Here is an 18585-nt window from a genome sequence, read left to right as displayed (position 1 = left end):
TTTGGTCAGTGTGGTGTCTGTAACCTTCATTTAACTAGACAAGTCAGTTAAGAACAAATTCTTATTTACAATGAAGGCCAATCTCGGCCAAAGCCGGATGACACTGGACCAATTGTGCGCCGCCCTATTAGACTCCCAATCACGGCCGGATGCGATACAGCCTGGATTCGAACCAGGGACTGTAGTGCCGCCTCTTGCACTGAGATGCAATGCCTTAGACCGCTGCGTCCATGTGTGTGTTAACTATACTAGAATGCTTAAAAAGGCAGCTAAAACTGTAAATATCGGTATCGTTTTTTGTCAAGGAAAATATTGGATAGTGGTATCAGCCAAAAATGTCATATCGGTGCATCACTACTCTGAATACTTTCCGAATGCACTGTAGGCTCTAGTTCGGCAAATAACTCACAAGGTGGGGTAGTGTTATACTGCTTGGCTAAACAGTAAAGACAGAATATCACATTTCTGATTTGAGTCCTAGGCTATGCCTAGGTGCACATGCAGTGTCAGGAGCGGAGGAGAAATTTAAGTTTTTTGCTATTCGAACGGTTATAATGTTGACGGAGGTCCTTTGGCTGACAAATAACCTGCATTCAAAATTCCATGACCATCACAGCCCTATGTTTTCCTTCCATAAATTGTTCACATTTCAGGAGGGTACACTGATCCTAGATCTGTGCCTAGCAGCAACTCCTTTCCCTCCTGTCACCCCCACTCACCCGTGCTCTCAGTCCCATGAGGAGTTGGACCCTCTCTCTGTAAGTCATCAGTTCAGGGACTATTTCCAACACGCTGGTGGCAAACTCCTCCAGCAGCCCATAGTCCATGATGTCTCTCCGCTCTACAACCTGCCACAGAGCTGCACACACCAGGCGCAGTGGAGGAATAAAAAGACGCATAGACGACAGAAGAAGAGGAGGACCTAGAAGAGAAAATGAAACATTTAAATTAAAAAACAAGCTAGTTACTATAACTTGGGGGGGGGGGGGGGGCATACTTCATATATGTCCCAACCCTTTTTGCTCTTGTTCACTCTCCTCTCCAGTGAGTTATACTACAAAGCCGAATCAATGAGTTAGCCAGCTAACACACCTGAATATTCTGAAATAACATTAAATTTTTTGGAAAGATAATTAGAACATGCCCATTTCAAGCTTAACTCAACAAACCAAAGACATATGTAAGTTTAGATTTCTTAATTAACCTGAAAATCAGTAGTTATTTCTAGTTGTTTATTAAAGTTAGCTGGTAGGTGTAACCGTGACACCCATTTAATTTTCTACAGTGCCATCCATGTCAGATCAATGATGAGGAGTAACAGAGGCAGAGAAAACTTTATGGGAATAAAATTCAGCTTTGATCAATGAGGAAACTATAGAGATACTATAAAATGATTCTAATTCCTAATTCTATGGAGGAAGCTATATAATAGCAGGGCTGACCAAACTGAGACCCAAGGGCCAAGTTGACGATGTTTGATTTGGCCCACCTGGACTACGAGAGAAAACATTGCCCTGTGCCTTGAAATTCCATTAAAAATCAGTATTGGAATTACTGAAATTAAATTGGCTACATTGGGAAATCATAGTAGTCACAAACCACAGTTGAGTCACCTGCTAGTCTTCCCTTCCACTAGCATACTGTCATGTTAAACTCATAACGTTTCCCACCCACTTTCTGTCGTCTGGTGGTCAAAGAAAGTGTGACAGTCTGAACAACCCCTCCCTCTCTCTAGTTTTAACATCACCTCTCCTGGCTCTGACTGACACCTACCCATGAGCCCGTCTCTTTCCATTTACTGTAACCAGCATCCGACACCGGACGTCCATGGACGATGAAAAATAGTTGAAACATGGTCAGCCCGCCATGGCCTTAATTTCAACATCCACAGATACATATTTTTGGTTCGGTCCGGACTTGATTTGGCCCAGACATAGAGGTCCATGATTGGTTCAGATGTGGTTCACTCTACTGTACTTTACTGTACTCTACTCTACTAAGCTGTACTTTGATGTCCAAACTTGTGAAACATAGACCTCTATGATTGGTTCAGATTTGGTCCGGATCAACCAAATGTGGTCTTGTTTGGGGGCAGAGCCCATTAAAATAATAGCCAGTATGTAGAATACTACCCAAATATGCAAAAGGAGGATATTGCATATTTATACTTTTGTGTATATATTTAGGACACATCACCATGAAGATAATGACATTCATATCGTACAGATCAAAGACCCATGATGAAATTTCATTATGGCAATTCAGCTACCGGGTGTAAATCCACGTTATTTACTGCAGTTCAATAACCAAAAGAGATTTCAAAACTCAAGGTGTCACGTCATAGCTGACACCCCATTATTTTTCTGAAAACATATTTTAATCTTAATTCGGAGCAGATTTTTAAAAGTTTTGGAAAACGTAGTCACGCAAAATACTGAGGGAGATTGCATCTGCACAGTTCTTCCAGTAAATGTGTTTTTGGAAAATGTTCAGTGTAAATTGTTAAAAGTAGTCATTGTGCATACTGCTCTACAAAGGCAAAGTGCAGTAACTACCAATTTGGTCAAAAATCTTTGATCTGTTGTACTTGCCAGGTAAACTACCTGATTATTGTGGTATTTAGTTTCCTGACACCAGAACAAGCCATCCGATCAGAATATACTATAAAGTACCAGAAATTGCTGTCCGTCTAGACCAGGGATGGGCAACTGGAGGCCGCGGACCAATCCCCTCCACCCCCCTAACAAAACACAAGGTGCAATTTTGAAATTTGGTAATGCATCAGCAGTTTTACTCTTGTTATGTCAGTCACTAGCTATGTTTCCATTAACTTGTCCAGTGATTTTTAAAATTTTGATTTAACTATCTTACTTCAATAACAACAGCTGGAAGAAATTACATCACACCAATTTTATTGAATAAAACGAAATTGCAAAAACAAGTGTTGAAGAAAAAATACGTGATTGAAGTGTTTCCATTACCTATTTAGACAAATTGTAAATTAATAAATTGGCGATGCCCTCCCACCTACAGTGCCTTCAGAAAGTATTCATAGCCCTTAACCTATTCTACATTTTGTTGAGTTATGGCCTGAACATTTTGTACATGTATTAAATTACAAGTTTGACCAATTCCAGTCCGCTTGCTTAGGGGGTCCGGGGTCCTCCCCAGGATAATTTTTATGTAGAAGGACTGAGAAGCTCAGTTCTGCTGAGTTTTAAAAAATACATTCTACTCCAAAATTTATGAAAATAAAATTATGCTGACACCATCTAAAATATTATCACCTCCAGAAATGGGTCCAACAACATATTGGTAAAAATAATATAAAAATGATATAGCCTATGCATGATCTACAGCAGGGGTACTCAACTCTTACCCTACGAGGTCCGGAGCCTGCTGGTTTTCTGTTCTACCTGACCATTAATTGCACACCCGGTGTTCCTGGTCTAACAATGAAAAATGCAGTGGAACTGGCTTCAAAGTCCAGAGTTGAGTTTGAGGGGTCTACATTAGCAGATGGTCTATTAGCAATAAGCATTATCACCTGTAGCCCAACTGATGAAGCATAGTGGCTATAAAATGTACATGGACAAACACCATGCTTCAGCCTATCTGAATTTACTCTATTGGACACAACATCCAGATTGTCATTATTCTAAATATTAATTTATAACTAACTAATTATTATTCACTCTAAAAATTTAATTTTTGGGGGTTTCTATTACAGTGTTGTTGCTCTTTTAAAACATTGCCCCTTTAAGAGCCCTGTTGTGCAGCTGCACCTAAACCATGGTTGAAACTCCATTTGTAAAATGATGTCACATGCACAAATTGAAGGTGTAGAGAAATAAACATAGTAGCGATGAAAAACTGTAATCCCCCTCTTTTTAAAAAAGGCCAAAACTGCTTTCAAAAAACATTTGCCAAAAAAATGTTGTGCATTGACTTTTTGTCAGAATACATGTTTCCCTCCTATGACTCTCGCAACTTGAATGCGCCTTGAGAGGAATATTTATCTCACATAGAACACATAACAATAAGCCAACTTGGTAAATTATTCTACTATGGGGTTGTCTGTTTTAATAATATTACATGGCAAAAATAGTAGTTCTGGAAAGTTACATTCTGAGTGATAAAGTATAGGCTTTGAATTACTTTGCAAGCAGCTACAGTAGGCCACACACCACTGTCTGAGTTGAGCAACGCGGTGGTGTGCATTATAGACTATTTCATTCCCTTCATCTGATTATCAGTGTCAGCAATCATGCATGTCTGTTGAGTGCACACAGCATAGTTAGTGCACACAATATATTTACTTGGAGAACAGACACGCTTCTGTCTGTATTATGCCATGTCATCTTCAAACTATATCTGATTTTTATTTATTTTTTTACAGTAAAAAAGAAAAATGGACTGTATTATCACGCACCTTGTTCAAACCATGATAAAGCAGGGAGAGATTATGCTTTTCTGGTGCAATACATGCGGCCTACAAAGTTCCAAGTATAGGCTAGCGATTTGATTTTAATTTTGAAATATAATAGGGCCTATTTGTATACCCAGTAGGCTGACCCATATTTGCCTTTCTGAATATTTCCCCTAATGCTATTAGCCTTCCTCTTCTTTCTCTCTCCAGTGTTGCTTCATTCTTTCCTCGCTTTCAACAGTTAAATGAAATAAGTTTTGTTGTCCGTATATTCATCATTCTAAGGACATGCTTGAAATAATATAGGACTAGAATGAGATGCAGAAGGCTTGCACTTCTCTTCATGAAGATTGAATGGTTATGGGTCTGAATAAATAACTGAATAACCTACCGTCATTGCACGTTCACTCTTCTTTCAAAACTATCTGTAAAGTTCTATTGGCTGCTGTATTTAACATTCAGCAAACATGAGCTTGTGTCCCTCTTCAAATATTCCATTGGCATAAGAAATGCTAAAGAAAATAAAGTCCAGCAAGCTGTTCTAGTCTAGCTTTTCCTGCATGGGACTCCAAGAGTTAAGGAGAATTTTTTAGGGAGAGGCCAGCGGAGCATGCATATTGCGCAAGAGTCAGAGGCTATACGTACAAAGATTATTATGCATCACCCATCATTCATTAGCTAAATATAAGGCTAATACTGCATTGATTTAATTACATGAAAGAGGTAGGCTAGGACATCTATATATAGGCCTGATATAAATCTTGGACTGGTTTAACTATTTTGAATGGAATTGATGGAGAGAAAGACCGCGAGAGTATGGCGTGCACTGATTTAAACCGATTTTCGAGTGATAGGCTGTTTTAAAACTCTACAGCTGCAATAAAATAATCTTTACAATTAAAAAAATAAGGTAACCCCCCAAAAGCCAAATGTAGATGTGTAAATTAGACATGCATTCGGTCTTTATATTACTGTATCATAGGCAGCAAATGTACACCTACCTGTGATATGCCAAAAGGTTACCACGATGAGATGATAGGTCTACATGCATTGTGAACTGTGCTCCATACTGAGATGTCTGTCCCCACCCTGTGCGTTGATGATTCATCAAGCAGACAGGAGGACGTAGAGAGACAGATTTAAACAATGCATATAATGTAACTGTTCCATTTCACGTTATGATGGCCATATAAATATTTTATTATGATTTACCATTTTTTTGCAGTTATTTCTCCTGGGAAAGGGGAGTGATTTTGGGCGGTAAATCTCGGTAACTGGGATCCAGCCATTCAAGCCTAGTAGTGACATCTCAAGGATTATCAAGGAAATTGGATTCAATAGAGCTCAATTTGGAGTGTCATAGCAAAGTGGTGTGCATACAAATTTATTTTCTATACATTTGCAACAATTTTTAAAAACATGTTTTCACTTTGTCATTATGGGGTAGTGTGTAGATGGGTGAGAATAAAACTATTTCATACATTTTGAATTTAGGTTGTAACAACAAAATGTGAAATAAATCAAGAGCCAAGGAGAATGAATACTTTCTGAAGGCACTGTCTGTTTTATGTCTGAGGTAGGCCACGAAAGCAAGCATGGATAAAATGCTCAAATATTATAATATTTGCCATATTCTAATAATTCTCATGTGCCAATGTATCGCCCGTGCCATGGTGAAATTTGCACTCCTGTAAATTTGAAATAATTGGATAGTGAAACCAGCCAACCAGAAAAGCAAGGCAATGCAATTCATGATTAAAAAATAATTCAGGAACCATCCTGAATCTCACATAGGGCCCCCTGCACATATTCACGTTTTTAACCTTACTAACATAGAAACTTGGTTGCAGTTTCTATGATACAACGGTAAAATATTTAATACTGGTAATCAGAATGTGTTAGGTGTCAAGTTATATGGCTGCAATTTGATTGTTTGAAGTGTAATTCTACAATTGTTTTCAAAAAAAGCTATTGTTTACCTATTATTTTTTCTAAATCAACAATGTATATTTGTTGGGCCCACCAGACAGATTATACTTTGGCCCACCAAACCCAAAAGTTTGAGCACCCCTGCTATATAGCTACACACATTACACTAGGCTACACAAATTACACTAAACTCTACACATATTACGCAAAAAAATACTACTGTCTGAGTTGCACAACATTTGTAATTATTTATATTATTAACTTCGAATGCAGGATATTCTATCTGGCTATAGATATTTTACAAAATGGCTGTGGTTTAACCTCGTCCCCAGGCTCGAGCCAGGGGTGTAATCATTAGTCCAAACAGTTGCAAAACGAAACAATTTGCAACTAAAAACGAGAGTTTCTAATGGACGAATTCAGGAAGGTCCATCACGTTTCATCCAGTTTGCGTCTGCTTAAGAAACGTTTTTTAAACAGAATTGGCGTAATGAATACGCCCCTGGGCCCAGCTTCAACCTTAGGTTGAGGGACTGGGGGAAGGGCTATACATTACGGACATTTCTGACGTGCAAGACTAGCCAAATCGAAAAATGACCCTTAACTTAACCAAACCATTAACCCTGACATTAACCAAATGTTTTACAAGTTCTGAGATTAAATATCGGTTTGCACGTCAGAAAAGTCCGTGTAGCCACTAAACAAACCATCTTTTACTATAGCCCTTTCCTCGAGACTACTGGCAAAGATGGTGGTTGGCTAGCTAGCTTGAAATTGTGGCAGCAATGCACACTACAACAGGTCACATATACAATGAATTGCAATATATGGATAGTTTACCCTTTTCCTCCCGGAGCGTTTGCATTTTGTTGTTTTGCAAACATTAGCTAGACCAAAAACAGTGGCTCTCTTCACAGATCTGTCCGTGAAAATCTTGTTTACGACATTAGACCCATAGCACAGTGCATCCGACGGTGCATGCAAAGTAAAAAATGAATGCCTGTTTTTACTGCGATGACATAATCTTCAACGTTACACATTTGAAATATACACTATTTTAATTTGAAATATGACTTATTTAATTACATATTAAATTATGAAACTGTTTATGTAGCTAAACGTTTAAAAACGAATTGTTCAAATATCAATATGGCAGGCAAAATTGTAGACAAAAACAAAAGAAGACCTCCTAAACACGTGATTATGAGGTGCGGAAGGAAAGTTGTGATTTCGGGAAAACGTGAGTGAAGATTTGTTTCTCATGGGTGGAAAAGGTTGGAAAATAGCTAACATAAAGAATACATTATGGATGACGAGGAGGAGACCCACAGACTATGGAAAATCCGCAAAACAATCATGCAGGGAAATTGTAAAATTGAGAATACTTCATCCCAGGCACTCGGTTTACAATTTGTTCTCGAGTACCCAAAGTAGGCTGAACATATTACATTTTTAACAATGCTTTATTCGAATAAAAAGTAGTTCGTTGCATCCGCGGTGGAGCCAAGTTTCATAATATTATCATACATCCCAGCTGCCTGCAGTAGTTTTGAATTAATCACGAAAAAACAGGCCTTATTTTAACAGCATTTTTCACCCTGCCAGCTCCTATTAGTTCTATTGAGCACTGTGGCACCAACTCGCCTTCCGAACGTTCTAATCCCATGTTGTTGTACTATGTCAATATAGCAACTTCGCTACAGTTGGCAATGAATACCTGCTCACGTTGTTTATAGTTAAAATGTAAACTATAAATTACTCATGTTACTCGGTCGTCCCATTGTTTACTATAGAGAAATATAGGTATGTCTGTCTATTTTGCCTAAAATCTCGAAATGTCTATATTTTAGATTTGTTTTTAATTGGACACAATTTTAATCATGAGAATCTCTTTCTGATAATGTAAGGCTGGGCAGTGTATCTCGTTATCATCAAACGCTAGACCAGAACTAGTCAGAAGTTGACATTTTTTCCTACTTCCTGTTATGCAGACATAAGCACACTTGGCACCATTTGAGGTGCGGATGTTTACTTTCTACACAAGTTGTTGTTTTTCAGTTTCGTCTTAAGAACTTCCTACGTCCTAAGAACAGATTGTAGTGGTAAAAGGACCTTGTGCATTTCAGGTAAAATAACAACTCAATGTTTATATCCCAGGACAAATTAGCTAGCAACATCAAGCTAGCTAAATAGGACAAATTAGTAAACCAGCTAGCTAAATTGCCATAAATGTTTAATGCTTTTCGACCTGTCCCCAAGTTAATATAATTGGTTCAGAGTTTGTTTTGATATTTTAACCTGTGTGTAGTGATCGAGTTTGGTGTGGGGGGACAGAATACATTTATGCACGATGGCGCAATTAGGTGCATTCCCGCCACTGACCTCGTTCATCTTTCAGTCACCCACGTGGGAATAACCAGTGAGGAGATGGCACGTGGGTACCTGCCTCTATTGGCCGTTGCTTATATAACAGCCTATACTCTTCTGGGAAGGCTTTCCACTAGATGTTGGAACATTGTTGCGGGGACTTGCTTCCATTCAGCTACAAGTGCATTCGTGAGGTTGGGCATTGATGTTGGGCGATTTGGCCTGGCTCCCAGTTGGCGTTCCATTTAATCCCAAAGGTGTTCGATGGGGTTGAGGTCAGGGCTCTGTGCAGGCGTATCAAGTTCTTCCACACCGATCTTGACAACATTTCTGTATGAACCTCGCTTTGTGAACACGGGCATTGTTATGCTGAAACAGGAAAGTGCCTTCCCCAAACTGTTGCCACAAAGTTGGAAGCACAGTATCCTCTAGAATGTCATTGTGTGCTGTAGTGTTAAGATTTCCCTTCAGTGGAACTAAGGGGCCTAGTCAGAATCATGGAAAACAGTCGTAGACCATTATTCCTCCTCCACCAAACTTTACAGTTGACAATATGCATTGGGGCAGGTAGCGTACTCCTGGCATCCGCCAAACCCAGATTTGTCCGTCGGACTGCCAGAAAACGCTTTCCTCTGCTCCAGAGTCCTATAACGGTGAGCTTTACACTACTCCAGCTGACACGTGGCATTGCACATGGTGATCTTAGGCTTGTGTTCATGTAACAGTTTAACTTTACGTCCGTCCCCTCGCCCTGACCCGGGCACGAACCAGGGACCCTCTGCACACATCAACAACAGTCACCCACGAAGCATCGTTACCCATCGCTCCACAAAAGCCTCGGCCCTTGTAGGGCAAGGGGAACCACTACTTCAAGGCCTCAAAGCGAGTGACGTAACCGATTGAAACGCTATTAGCGTGCACCACCGCTAACTAGCTAGCCATTTCACATCCGTTACATTCGGCTGCTCGGTCATGGAAACCCATTTCATAAGCACCCGACGAACAGTTATTGTGATGACGTTCCTTCCGGAGGCAGTTTGGAGCTTGGTAGTGAGTCTTGCAGTTGTTATGCGCTTCAGCCTTCGGCGGTCCCGTTCTGTGAGCTTGTGGGGCCTTCCACTTCACGGTTGAGCCGTTGTTGCTCCTAGACGTTTTCACATCACAATAACAGCACTTAGAGTTAACCGGGGCAGCTACAGCAGGGCAGACATTTTACGAACTGACTTGTTGGAAAGGTGGCATCCTATGACGGTGCCACGTTGAGTCACTGAGCTTTTCAGTAAGACAATTCTACTGCCAATGTTTGTCTATGGAGATTGCATGGTTGTGTGCTCGATTTCATACATACACACAGACACACAAAAGTATGTAACGTCTTCTTGGTTATGACGCTACAAACTTGGCTTTTGGGGAGTTCCTGCCATTCTTCTCTGCAGATCCTCTCAAGCTTTGTCAGGTTGGATGGGGAGCGTTAAGGCGCATCCTATTTTCAGGTCTCTCCAGAGATGTTCGATCAGGTTCAAATCCGGGCTCTGGATGGGCCATTCAAGTACATTCAGACTTGTCCCGAAGCCACTACTGCGTTGTCTTGGCTGTGTCCTTCGTGTTGTTGTTCTGTTGGAAGGTGAACCTTCGACCCAGTTTGAGGTTCAGAGAGCTCTAGTGCAGGTTTTCATCAAGGATCTCTCTGTAGTTTGCTCCGTTCATCTTTGCCTCGATCCTGACTAGTCTCCCAATCCCCTCCGCTGAAAACATCCCCACAACATGATTCACCGTAGGGATGGTGCCAGGTTTACTCCAGACGTGACACTTTGCATTCAGGCCAAAGAGTTCAACCTTGGTTTCATCAGACCAGAGAATCTTGTTTCTCATGGTCTGAGAGTCTTTAGGTACATTTTTGCTAAACTCCAAGCGGGCTGTCATGTGCATTTTACTGAGGAGTGGCTTCCGTCTGGACACTCCACCATAAAGGCCTGACTGATGAAGTGCTGCAGAGATGGTTGTCCTTCTGGAAGGTTCTCCCATCTCCACATAGGAACTCTGGAGCTCTATCAGAGTGACCATCGAGTTCTTGGTTACCTCCCTGACCAAGGCCCTTCTCCCCCGATTGCTCAGTTTGGCCAGGCGGCCAGCTCTAGGAAGAGTCTTGGTGGTTCCTAACTTCTTCCATTTAAGAATAATGGAGGCCACTGTGTTCTTGGGGACCTTCAAAGCTGTAGACATTCTTTGGTACCCTTCCACAGATCTATGCCACGACACAATCCTGTCTCTGAGCTCTACGGACAATTCCTTCGACCTCATGGCTTGGTTTTTGCTCTGACATGCACTGTCAACTGTGGGACCTTATTTAGACAGGTGTGTGCCTTTCCAAATCATGTCCAATCAATTACATTTACCACAGTTGGACTCCAAGTTGTATAAACATCTCAAGGATGATCAATGGAAAGAGGATGTACTTGAGCTCAATTTCAAGACTCATAGCAAAAGGTCTGAATACTTATGTAAATTAGGCATTTCTGTTTTACATTTTTTTATACATTTGCAAAAAACCTGTTTTCACTTTGTCATTGTAGGGTATTGTGTGTAGATTGCTAAGGATTTTGTTTTATTTCATCCATTTTAAAATAAGGCTGTAATGTAACAAAATGTGAAAACCGTCAAGGAGTCTCAATACTTTCCAAAGGCACTGAATATAGGTAGATATATAGTGAGTGATACAGTAGATTAAATAACGTCTGATTCTAGAGGTCCTAAAAATACAATTTCAAATTAAATATTTTTCTTTAGGTGAGCCAGGTCCAAGGACGTTTTTATATGTTCAGAGGCAGACAGGCTCAAGCAGCCAAAACAGGCAAATACTCTATCTAAACTTGAATCGATTCTCAATTGCGGTACGGTTCCAGAAACCCTCTACTTTCATATCGCATCAAAATAGTTTCACAAATGCACTTACTGTCCGTTACAATACGTTTTCACGCGTCCTTCTTTAGTTACAGGTGTTCTTAGCATGCTAGATAGCTAATTTGCACAGGTGGTTGCTTCTGTCTTCCGTCTGTCTTCTGTAATTGATTCTTCAGCTACCGGTAGCAAGCTAACTCCACTTATTTATTTGTTTTTCCCCTTTCACATAGTTGTGCCACGACAGAGGCTACCTTGTGACGCAGGATGAGTTGGACCAGACTCTGGACGAGTTCAAGAGCCAGTTTGGGGACAAGCCGAGTGAAGGGCGCCGGCGGCGGACAGATCTCACTGTGCTGGTCGCCCACAACGATGACCCGACCGACCAGATGTTCGTCTTCTTTCCAGGTAACTAGAAGACAAACAGACCTGACTGCCACAGCAGCATGCACGCATTTCCAAGGTGTCACTAGCTATTTTCGGAAAATAACTTTTGGTCTGTGAGCATCAGTTGTCTGGACCTTTACTTCGCTACAATTGTTGCACATCAATCAACAAATCTCTTTGTCCACAGAGGAGCCCAAGGTGGGAATCAAGACTATAAAGATGTACTGCCAGCGCATGCAGGAGGAAAATATCACACGTGCCTGTATCGTGGTCCAGATGGGGATGACGCCTTCCGCCAAACAGGTGGGGCAGGACTTAGCCAATAAGCTTCTCTGTTGCTCTTTAGCCTTCCTTCCTGCTCAGAGTAATCACTTGTATTATACAGTCATACACAGTGCATTCAGACTTTTTCACATTTTGTTACGTTACAGCCTTATTCTAAAATGGATTAAATACACATTTTCCCTCATCAATCTACATACAATACCGCATAATGGCAAAGTGCAAATTGTTCTTTATTTTTTCAAAATGATAAAAAACATAAACAGATACCTTATTTACATAAGTATTCAGATCCTTTTCTATGAGACTCTAAATTGAGCTCCAGTGCATCCTGTTTGCATTGATCATCCTTGATGTTTCGAAAACTTGATTGGAGTCCACCTGTGGTAAATTGAATTGATTGGACATGATTAGGAAAGGCACACACCTGTCCAAATGAGGTTCCACAGTTGACAGACGGAAGCCACGCCTCAGTGAAAGGCACATGACAGCTGGCTTGGAGTTTGCCAAAAGACACCTAAAGGACTCAAACCACAAGAAACAAGATTCTCTGGTCTGATGAAACCAAGATTGAACTGTTTGGCCTGAATGCCAAGTGTCACGTTTGGAGGAAACCTGGCACCATCTCTACGGTGGAGCATGGTGGTGGCAGCATCATGCTGTGGGGATGTTTTTCAGCGGCAGGGACTGGGATCGAGGGGAAGATGAACGGAGCAAAGTACAGAGATTCTTGATGACAACCTGTTCCAGAGCTCTCAGGACCTTAGACTGGGGTGAAGGTTCACCTTCCAACAGGACAACGACCCTAAGCACACAGCCAAGACAATGCAGGAATGATTTAAGGACAAGTCTCTGAATGTCCTTAAGTGACCCAGCCAGAGCCTGGACTTGAACCTGATAAAACGTATCTGGAGAGACCTGTAAATAGCTGTGCAGCAACTCTCCCCATCCAACCAGACAGAGCTTGAGAGGATCTGCAGAGAAGAGTGGGAGAAACTTCCCAAATACAGGTGTGCCAAGCTTGTAGTGTCATACCCAAGAAGACTCAAGGCTGTAATCGCTGCCAAAGGTGCTTCAACAAAGTACTGAGTAAAGGGTCTGAATGCTTATTTAAATGTGATATTTCCGGGGTTTATTAAATGGCTAAACTTGTTTTTGCTGTGTCATTATGGGGTGTTGTGTGTAGATTGATGAGGGAAAAAAACTATTTAATCCATTTTAGAATAAGGCTGTAACAAAATGTGGGAAATGTGAAGCGGTCTGAATGGTTTCCGAATACACTGTAGGTCACAGCCATAATTACACTACAACTAACACTTGCTAATTCACATCAGATTACTCCATGGAGCAGAATAATAAAATATCATTTTTTTCATAGTATTTTAACAGAGATGTTACTTTTCGATTGGCCCTGTCCTATACTGATCACTCGTCCCTATCCAGGGGACAGTTATGACTCCCTTGTTTCTTTCTTTTCAGTCGCTGGTGGACATGGCACCCAAATACATCCTAGAGAAGTTTCTACAACAGGAGCTCCTCATCAACATCACAGAGCATGAGGTATGTGCGCTCATTTAGAGTTGCTGTTGCAGCCAAATATTTTGGTACACGTCCACCTTTCTTAAATAATTCCCTGTTTCTTGCCCCAAAAAATAGATGAAATTGAAAAACTTTGTCTCCACACCTTATTGGATTTTCAGCAATGCAGAAGGATTTTATTTTTGTAAACATAAGTTTACAATTTTAATTAAGATTAGATGGTATGGACAAAATTACTGGCACCCCGGAGCTAATACTTTGTTGCACAGCCTTTGGCCAAGATAATGTAGCCATCAATAAGCTTGCTACACCTTTCTACAGGAAATTTAGCAAACTGCTCTTATTCTTCTATATTTGAGGGATGCTCTCCAGCAACTGCTGGTTTTGGATGTGATTCAGAACTGTCCAGTGTTTCTTCTTGAACTATCCCTGTGCTTTTTGACCTAATAATCTGCTTATTTCACGATACCTTGCGCATGTTCAAGGCCCCCAGTACCATAGGCAGCAAAGAAACCCCACAGCATTATCAAACCTCCCCATGGTTGATTGTTGGGAGGGTGTTATTTTCATTGAATGCTTCATTTGGATGACAGTAAACAGAGCTCTGATCTGTATTGCCAAAGGGCTCTAATTTTGTTTAATTTGTCCACAGAACATTTCGCCCAGGATTTAGGCCTGTTTAGGTGTAGTTTTTGTGAAATTCAATCAGGCTTTCGTGTCTCCTTCAGTAGTGGGGGCTTCCCCACGACCAAACGAAGCATTCAAAGAGAAACCACGCATCAAAAGAACCCAGGAATGGTTCATTGATGGCTACAAGAAGCATTTGTCAGCAGTTATCTTGGTCAAGGGCTGTGCAAACAAGTACTAACTTCAGGGTGCTAATAATGTTATCCATGCTATTTGTGTTTTATTTTCTAAATTAAAAATAAAATTGATTCTGCAATTTTGAAAATCCAATAAGCTGTGGAGATTAACGTTTTCTTCAAATTTCAACTCTTCTTTTAGAAGAAATTAGGAATTTTTTAACAAAAGTGCAAGCGTGCCAATTATTTGGCTGCAAACTGTATAACCTGCACACACAGTATCTTGCCTAAAGGGTACTTTGAGCATGTTCGAGTTTGCTTACTAAAGCAGATGAGAACAGATGGAAGTCGATGATTGCGGTTGGGGGAGGTACATCTGCGACAACTGAAAGTCAGTGTTTTCTAACAAGGCTCATGTCAACATGGCAGTGTCAACATAGCTGGCGTTCTTTTTAAAACTTTTCCTTCAGAATGTCCATATCACACACTCACAAACTCAAAACATACAATACATTTGTGAAAGAGGGGTCTCAAAGATTTACATTTATCTGTAGCCAATCAGTTATAGTTGGTTCTTGTTTCAGTCACATCTTTGGTCATATTTGCGTTAGTCAGGGAAAAACATCCGAATGATTGGTTGACAATAGTGCCTCCCACAATGCAGTCGATGGCTGAAGACAGGGTGCAGTTGGCAGTGGTGTAAAAAGTACCTAATTATCATACTTGAGTAAAAGTAAAGATACCTTTTAATAGAAAATGACTCAAGTAAACGTGAAAGTCACCCAGTAAAATACTATTTGAGTAAAAATCTAAGTATCTGGTTTTAAATATACTTAAAGTGTCAAAAGTAAATGTAATTGCAAAAATGTACTTAAGTATAAATCATTTCAAATTGCTTAAATTAAACCAGACGGCACAAATTTCTTGTTTTTGTTAATTTATGGATAGGCAGGGGCCCACTCCAACACTCGGACATAATTTACAAGCGAAGCATTTGTTTAGTGAGTCTGCCAGATCAGAGGCAGTAGGGATGACCAGGGATGTTCTCTTATTAAGTGTGTGAATTTGACCATTTTCCTGTCTTGCTAAGCATTCAAAATGTAATGGGTACTTTTGGGCGCCAGGAAAAATGTATTGAGTAAAAAGTACATTGTTTTCTTCAGGAATTTTGTGAAGTAAAAGTTGTCAAATATATATAGAAAAGTACAGATACCCCAAAAAACGACTTAAGTAAAAATAATTTAGAAAGTACTACTTAAGTACTTTACACCACTGGCAGTTGGTGTGGAGAAACTGAAGACTGTATTTTAAAAAACTGCGTGACCTTTGATCATGTGGTTTTTGTAAAGTTCATGCAGTCGACGTGTAGACAAGTCCGACAATTTCTATACCCAAAATGCAACACATTGAAAGTTGGTGATCAGCACTGATCAACGATGGTCTCTGAATACATGAAACTGATGCGTTCAAACAAGCCCAATGTCTTTATACTACATAAACAAAATATTTTCTGTAATTATATGCTCTTTGATTTGAGTCTTTTATTTCCTTTCTTTTTAACTGGTTCCTGAGCACATAGTGATGACAAAAGAAGAACTGTCAGAGTTGCTGCTTCGATAGTATCCTTTTAGCACTAAATGCAGAATTATTTCTAAACCATGCATTACACAATACATATTTTTTGTTACCATGTTCCACACTAATACATACATACATACATACATACATACATACATACATACATACATACATACATACATACATACATACATACATACATAATTCATGAACATGTATGATGTTGCCATAGTGATTCCTTGATTTGACGTGTCAGTAATCTGAAGGAGAGCCAGCTACCCAGGATTCAAGCAGGAGACCCTGTGGCCAGATACTTTGGACTGAACAGAGGACAGGTGACACACACACACACACACACACAAATGACTGAGGCGTTTTATGTGCAATTTTAGTTTACTCCTGTGTTGACCTGCTGGCCTGTTTGTTCTAACAGGTAGTGAAGATCATCAGACCTCGTGAGACTGCCGGTAGATACATCACCTACAGACTGGTGCAGTAAACACACACCAGCTCTTATGGACCAGAAGGAGTATGCGATGCAGTAAACACACACCAGCTCTATTATGGACCAGAAGGAGTATGAGATGCAGTAAACACACACCAGCTCTATTATGGACCAGAAGGAGTATGAGATGCAGTAAACACACACCAGCTCTATTATGGACCAGAAGGAGTATGAGATGCTGTAAACACACACCAGCTCTATTATGGACCAGAAGGAGTATGAGATGCTGTAAACACACACCAGCTCTATTATGGACCAGAAGGAGTATGAGATGCAGTAAACACACACCAGCTCTATTATGGTCTATTATGGACCAGAAGGAGTATGAGATGCAGTAAACACACACCAGCTCTATTATGGACCAGAAGGAGTATGAGATGCAGTAAACACACACCAGCTCTATTATGGTCTATTATGGACCAGAAGGAGTATGAGATGCTGTAAACACACACCAGCTCTATTATGGTCTATTATGGACCAGAAGGAGTATGAGATGCTGTAAACACACACCAGCTCTATTATGGTCTATTATGGACCAGAAGGAGTATGAGATGCTGTAAACACACACCAGCTCTATTATGGACCAGAAGGAGAATGAGATGCTGGAAACACACACCAGCTCTATTATGGTCTATTATGGACCAGAAGGAGTATGAGATGCTGTAAACACACACCAGCTCTATTATGGACCAGAAGGAGAATGAGATGCTGGAAACACACACCAGCTCTATTATGGTCTATTATGGTCCAGAAGGAGTATGAGATGCAGTAAACACACACCAGCTCTATTATGGACCAGAAGGAGTATGAGATGCTGTAAACACACACCAGCTCTATTATGGACCAGAAGGAGAATGAGATGCAGTAAACACACACCAGCTCTATTATGGACCAGAAGGAGTATGAGATGCAGTAAACACACACCAGCTCTATTATGGACCAGAAGGAGAATGAGATGCAGTAAACACACACCAGCTCTATTATGGACCAGAAGGAGAATGAGATGCAGTAAACACACACCAGCTCTATTATGGACCAGAAGGAGTATGAGATGCAGTAAACACACACCAGCTCTATTATGGACCAGAAGGAGTATGAGATGCTGTAAACACACACCAGCTCTATTATGGACCAGAAGGAGTATGAGATGCTGTAAACACACACCAGCTCTATTATGGTCCAGAAGGAGTATGAGATGCTGTAAACACACACCAGCTCTATTATGGACCAGAAGGAGTATGAGATGCAGTAAACACACACCAGCTCTATTATGGTCTATTATGGACCAGAAGGAGTATGAGATGCTGTAAACACACACCAGCTCTATTATGGTCTATTATGGACCAGAAGGAGAATGAGATGCTGGAAACACACACCAGCTCTATTATGGACCAGAAGGAGTATGAGATGCAGTAAACACACACCAGCTCTATTATGGACCAGAAGGAGTATGAGATGCAGTAAACACACACCAGCTCTATTATGGACCAGAAGGAGTATGAGATCTGATGTTTGCGGACAGGGAATGACTGAAGATGTTCCATATGAAGAAGAAAGAACATGCTCTCATCACTTTGTCTCCCAATAAGTTTTGTGAATAGGTTGACTTGCTTACCTTCTGGCACTACTAGTTTTTATGAATGTGCTTGAGGTGATAACCTCTGCATTTGTTGGATTTTTAAAGTATGAGCATTTTGAATATGAACGGGCAAATGATTTATTTCAGAAGAAATAAATCCAACTGTTTTTAATGTCGAAGAGCAAGGCAAGGTCTTTTCACATTCGAAAAAATGTCCCACATAACTGATTGAAGTTGAATGCACACGGAACATTTGTGTTCATTATTACCGTGACTGCAGTTACTGTGT

The 18585-nt window shown here is 40.5% G+C and overlaps 2 protein-coding genes and 1 long non-coding RNA gene across 4 annotated transcripts in view; 2 read left to right on the top strand and 1 right to left on the bottom strand.

Moving 5' to 3' along the window:
* Positions 1 to 7360, bottom strand: part of LOC129813903 (uncharacterized) — a 39315-nt gene extending 31955 nt beyond the window's left edge. Inside the window, exons 1-3 of one of the 2 annotated variants that reach the window (XM_055866508.1) lie at positions 7199 to 7360; positions 2673 to 2740; positions 720 to 922 (exon numbers count right to left, since the gene is read on the bottom strand). In XM_055866508.1, coding sequence (XP_055722483.1) covers positions 720 to 922; positions 2673 to 2740; positions 7199 to 7242 — 315 coding nt within the window. In that variant the 5' untranslated portion in view covers positions 7243 to 7360. The remainder of the gene's footprint in view (positions 1 to 719; positions 923 to 2672; positions 2741 to 7198) is intronic. The other variant, XM_055866509.1, reaches the window with a different exon arrangement.
* A 2433-nt stretch (positions 7361 to 9793) lies between these two features.
* On the top strand, positions 9794 to 16517 carry LOC129814541 (DNA-directed RNA polymerases I, II, and III subunit RPABC1-like). Its single transcript, XM_055867718.1, has 6 exons — positions 9794 to 9823; positions 11857 to 12031; positions 12198 to 12313; positions 13772 to 13852; positions 16214 to 16253; positions 16469 to 16517. The coding sequence occupies exons 1-5, from the start codon at positions 9794 to 9796 to the stop codon at positions 16214 to 16216; spliced, it is 405 nt and encodes a 134-aa protein (XP_055723693.1). The 3' UTR covers positions 16217 to 16253; positions 16469 to 16517.
* A 191-nt stretch (positions 16518 to 16708) lies between these two features.
* LOC129813902 (uncharacterized) lies at positions 16709 to 18475 on the top strand. Its single transcript, XR_008753204.1, has 2 exons — positions 16709 to 17894; positions 17933 to 18475. It is a non-coding gene; the product is annotated as an uncharacterized LOC129813902 (long non-coding RNA).
* Positions 18476 to 18585: the final 110 nt, after the last annotated feature.

This window comes from Salvelinus fontinalis, chromosome 17, assembly GCF_029448725.1.
Source record: "Salvelinus fontinalis isolate EN_2023a chromosome 17, ASM2944872v1, whole genome shotgun sequence".
Lineage (NCBI taxonomy): Eukaryota > Metazoa > Chordata > Actinopteri > Salmoniformes > Salmonidae > Salvelinus > Salvelinus fontinalis.
Note: the sequence above shows the minus strand (reverse complement) of the source record. Positions and strands in the feature narration are given on the sequence as shown.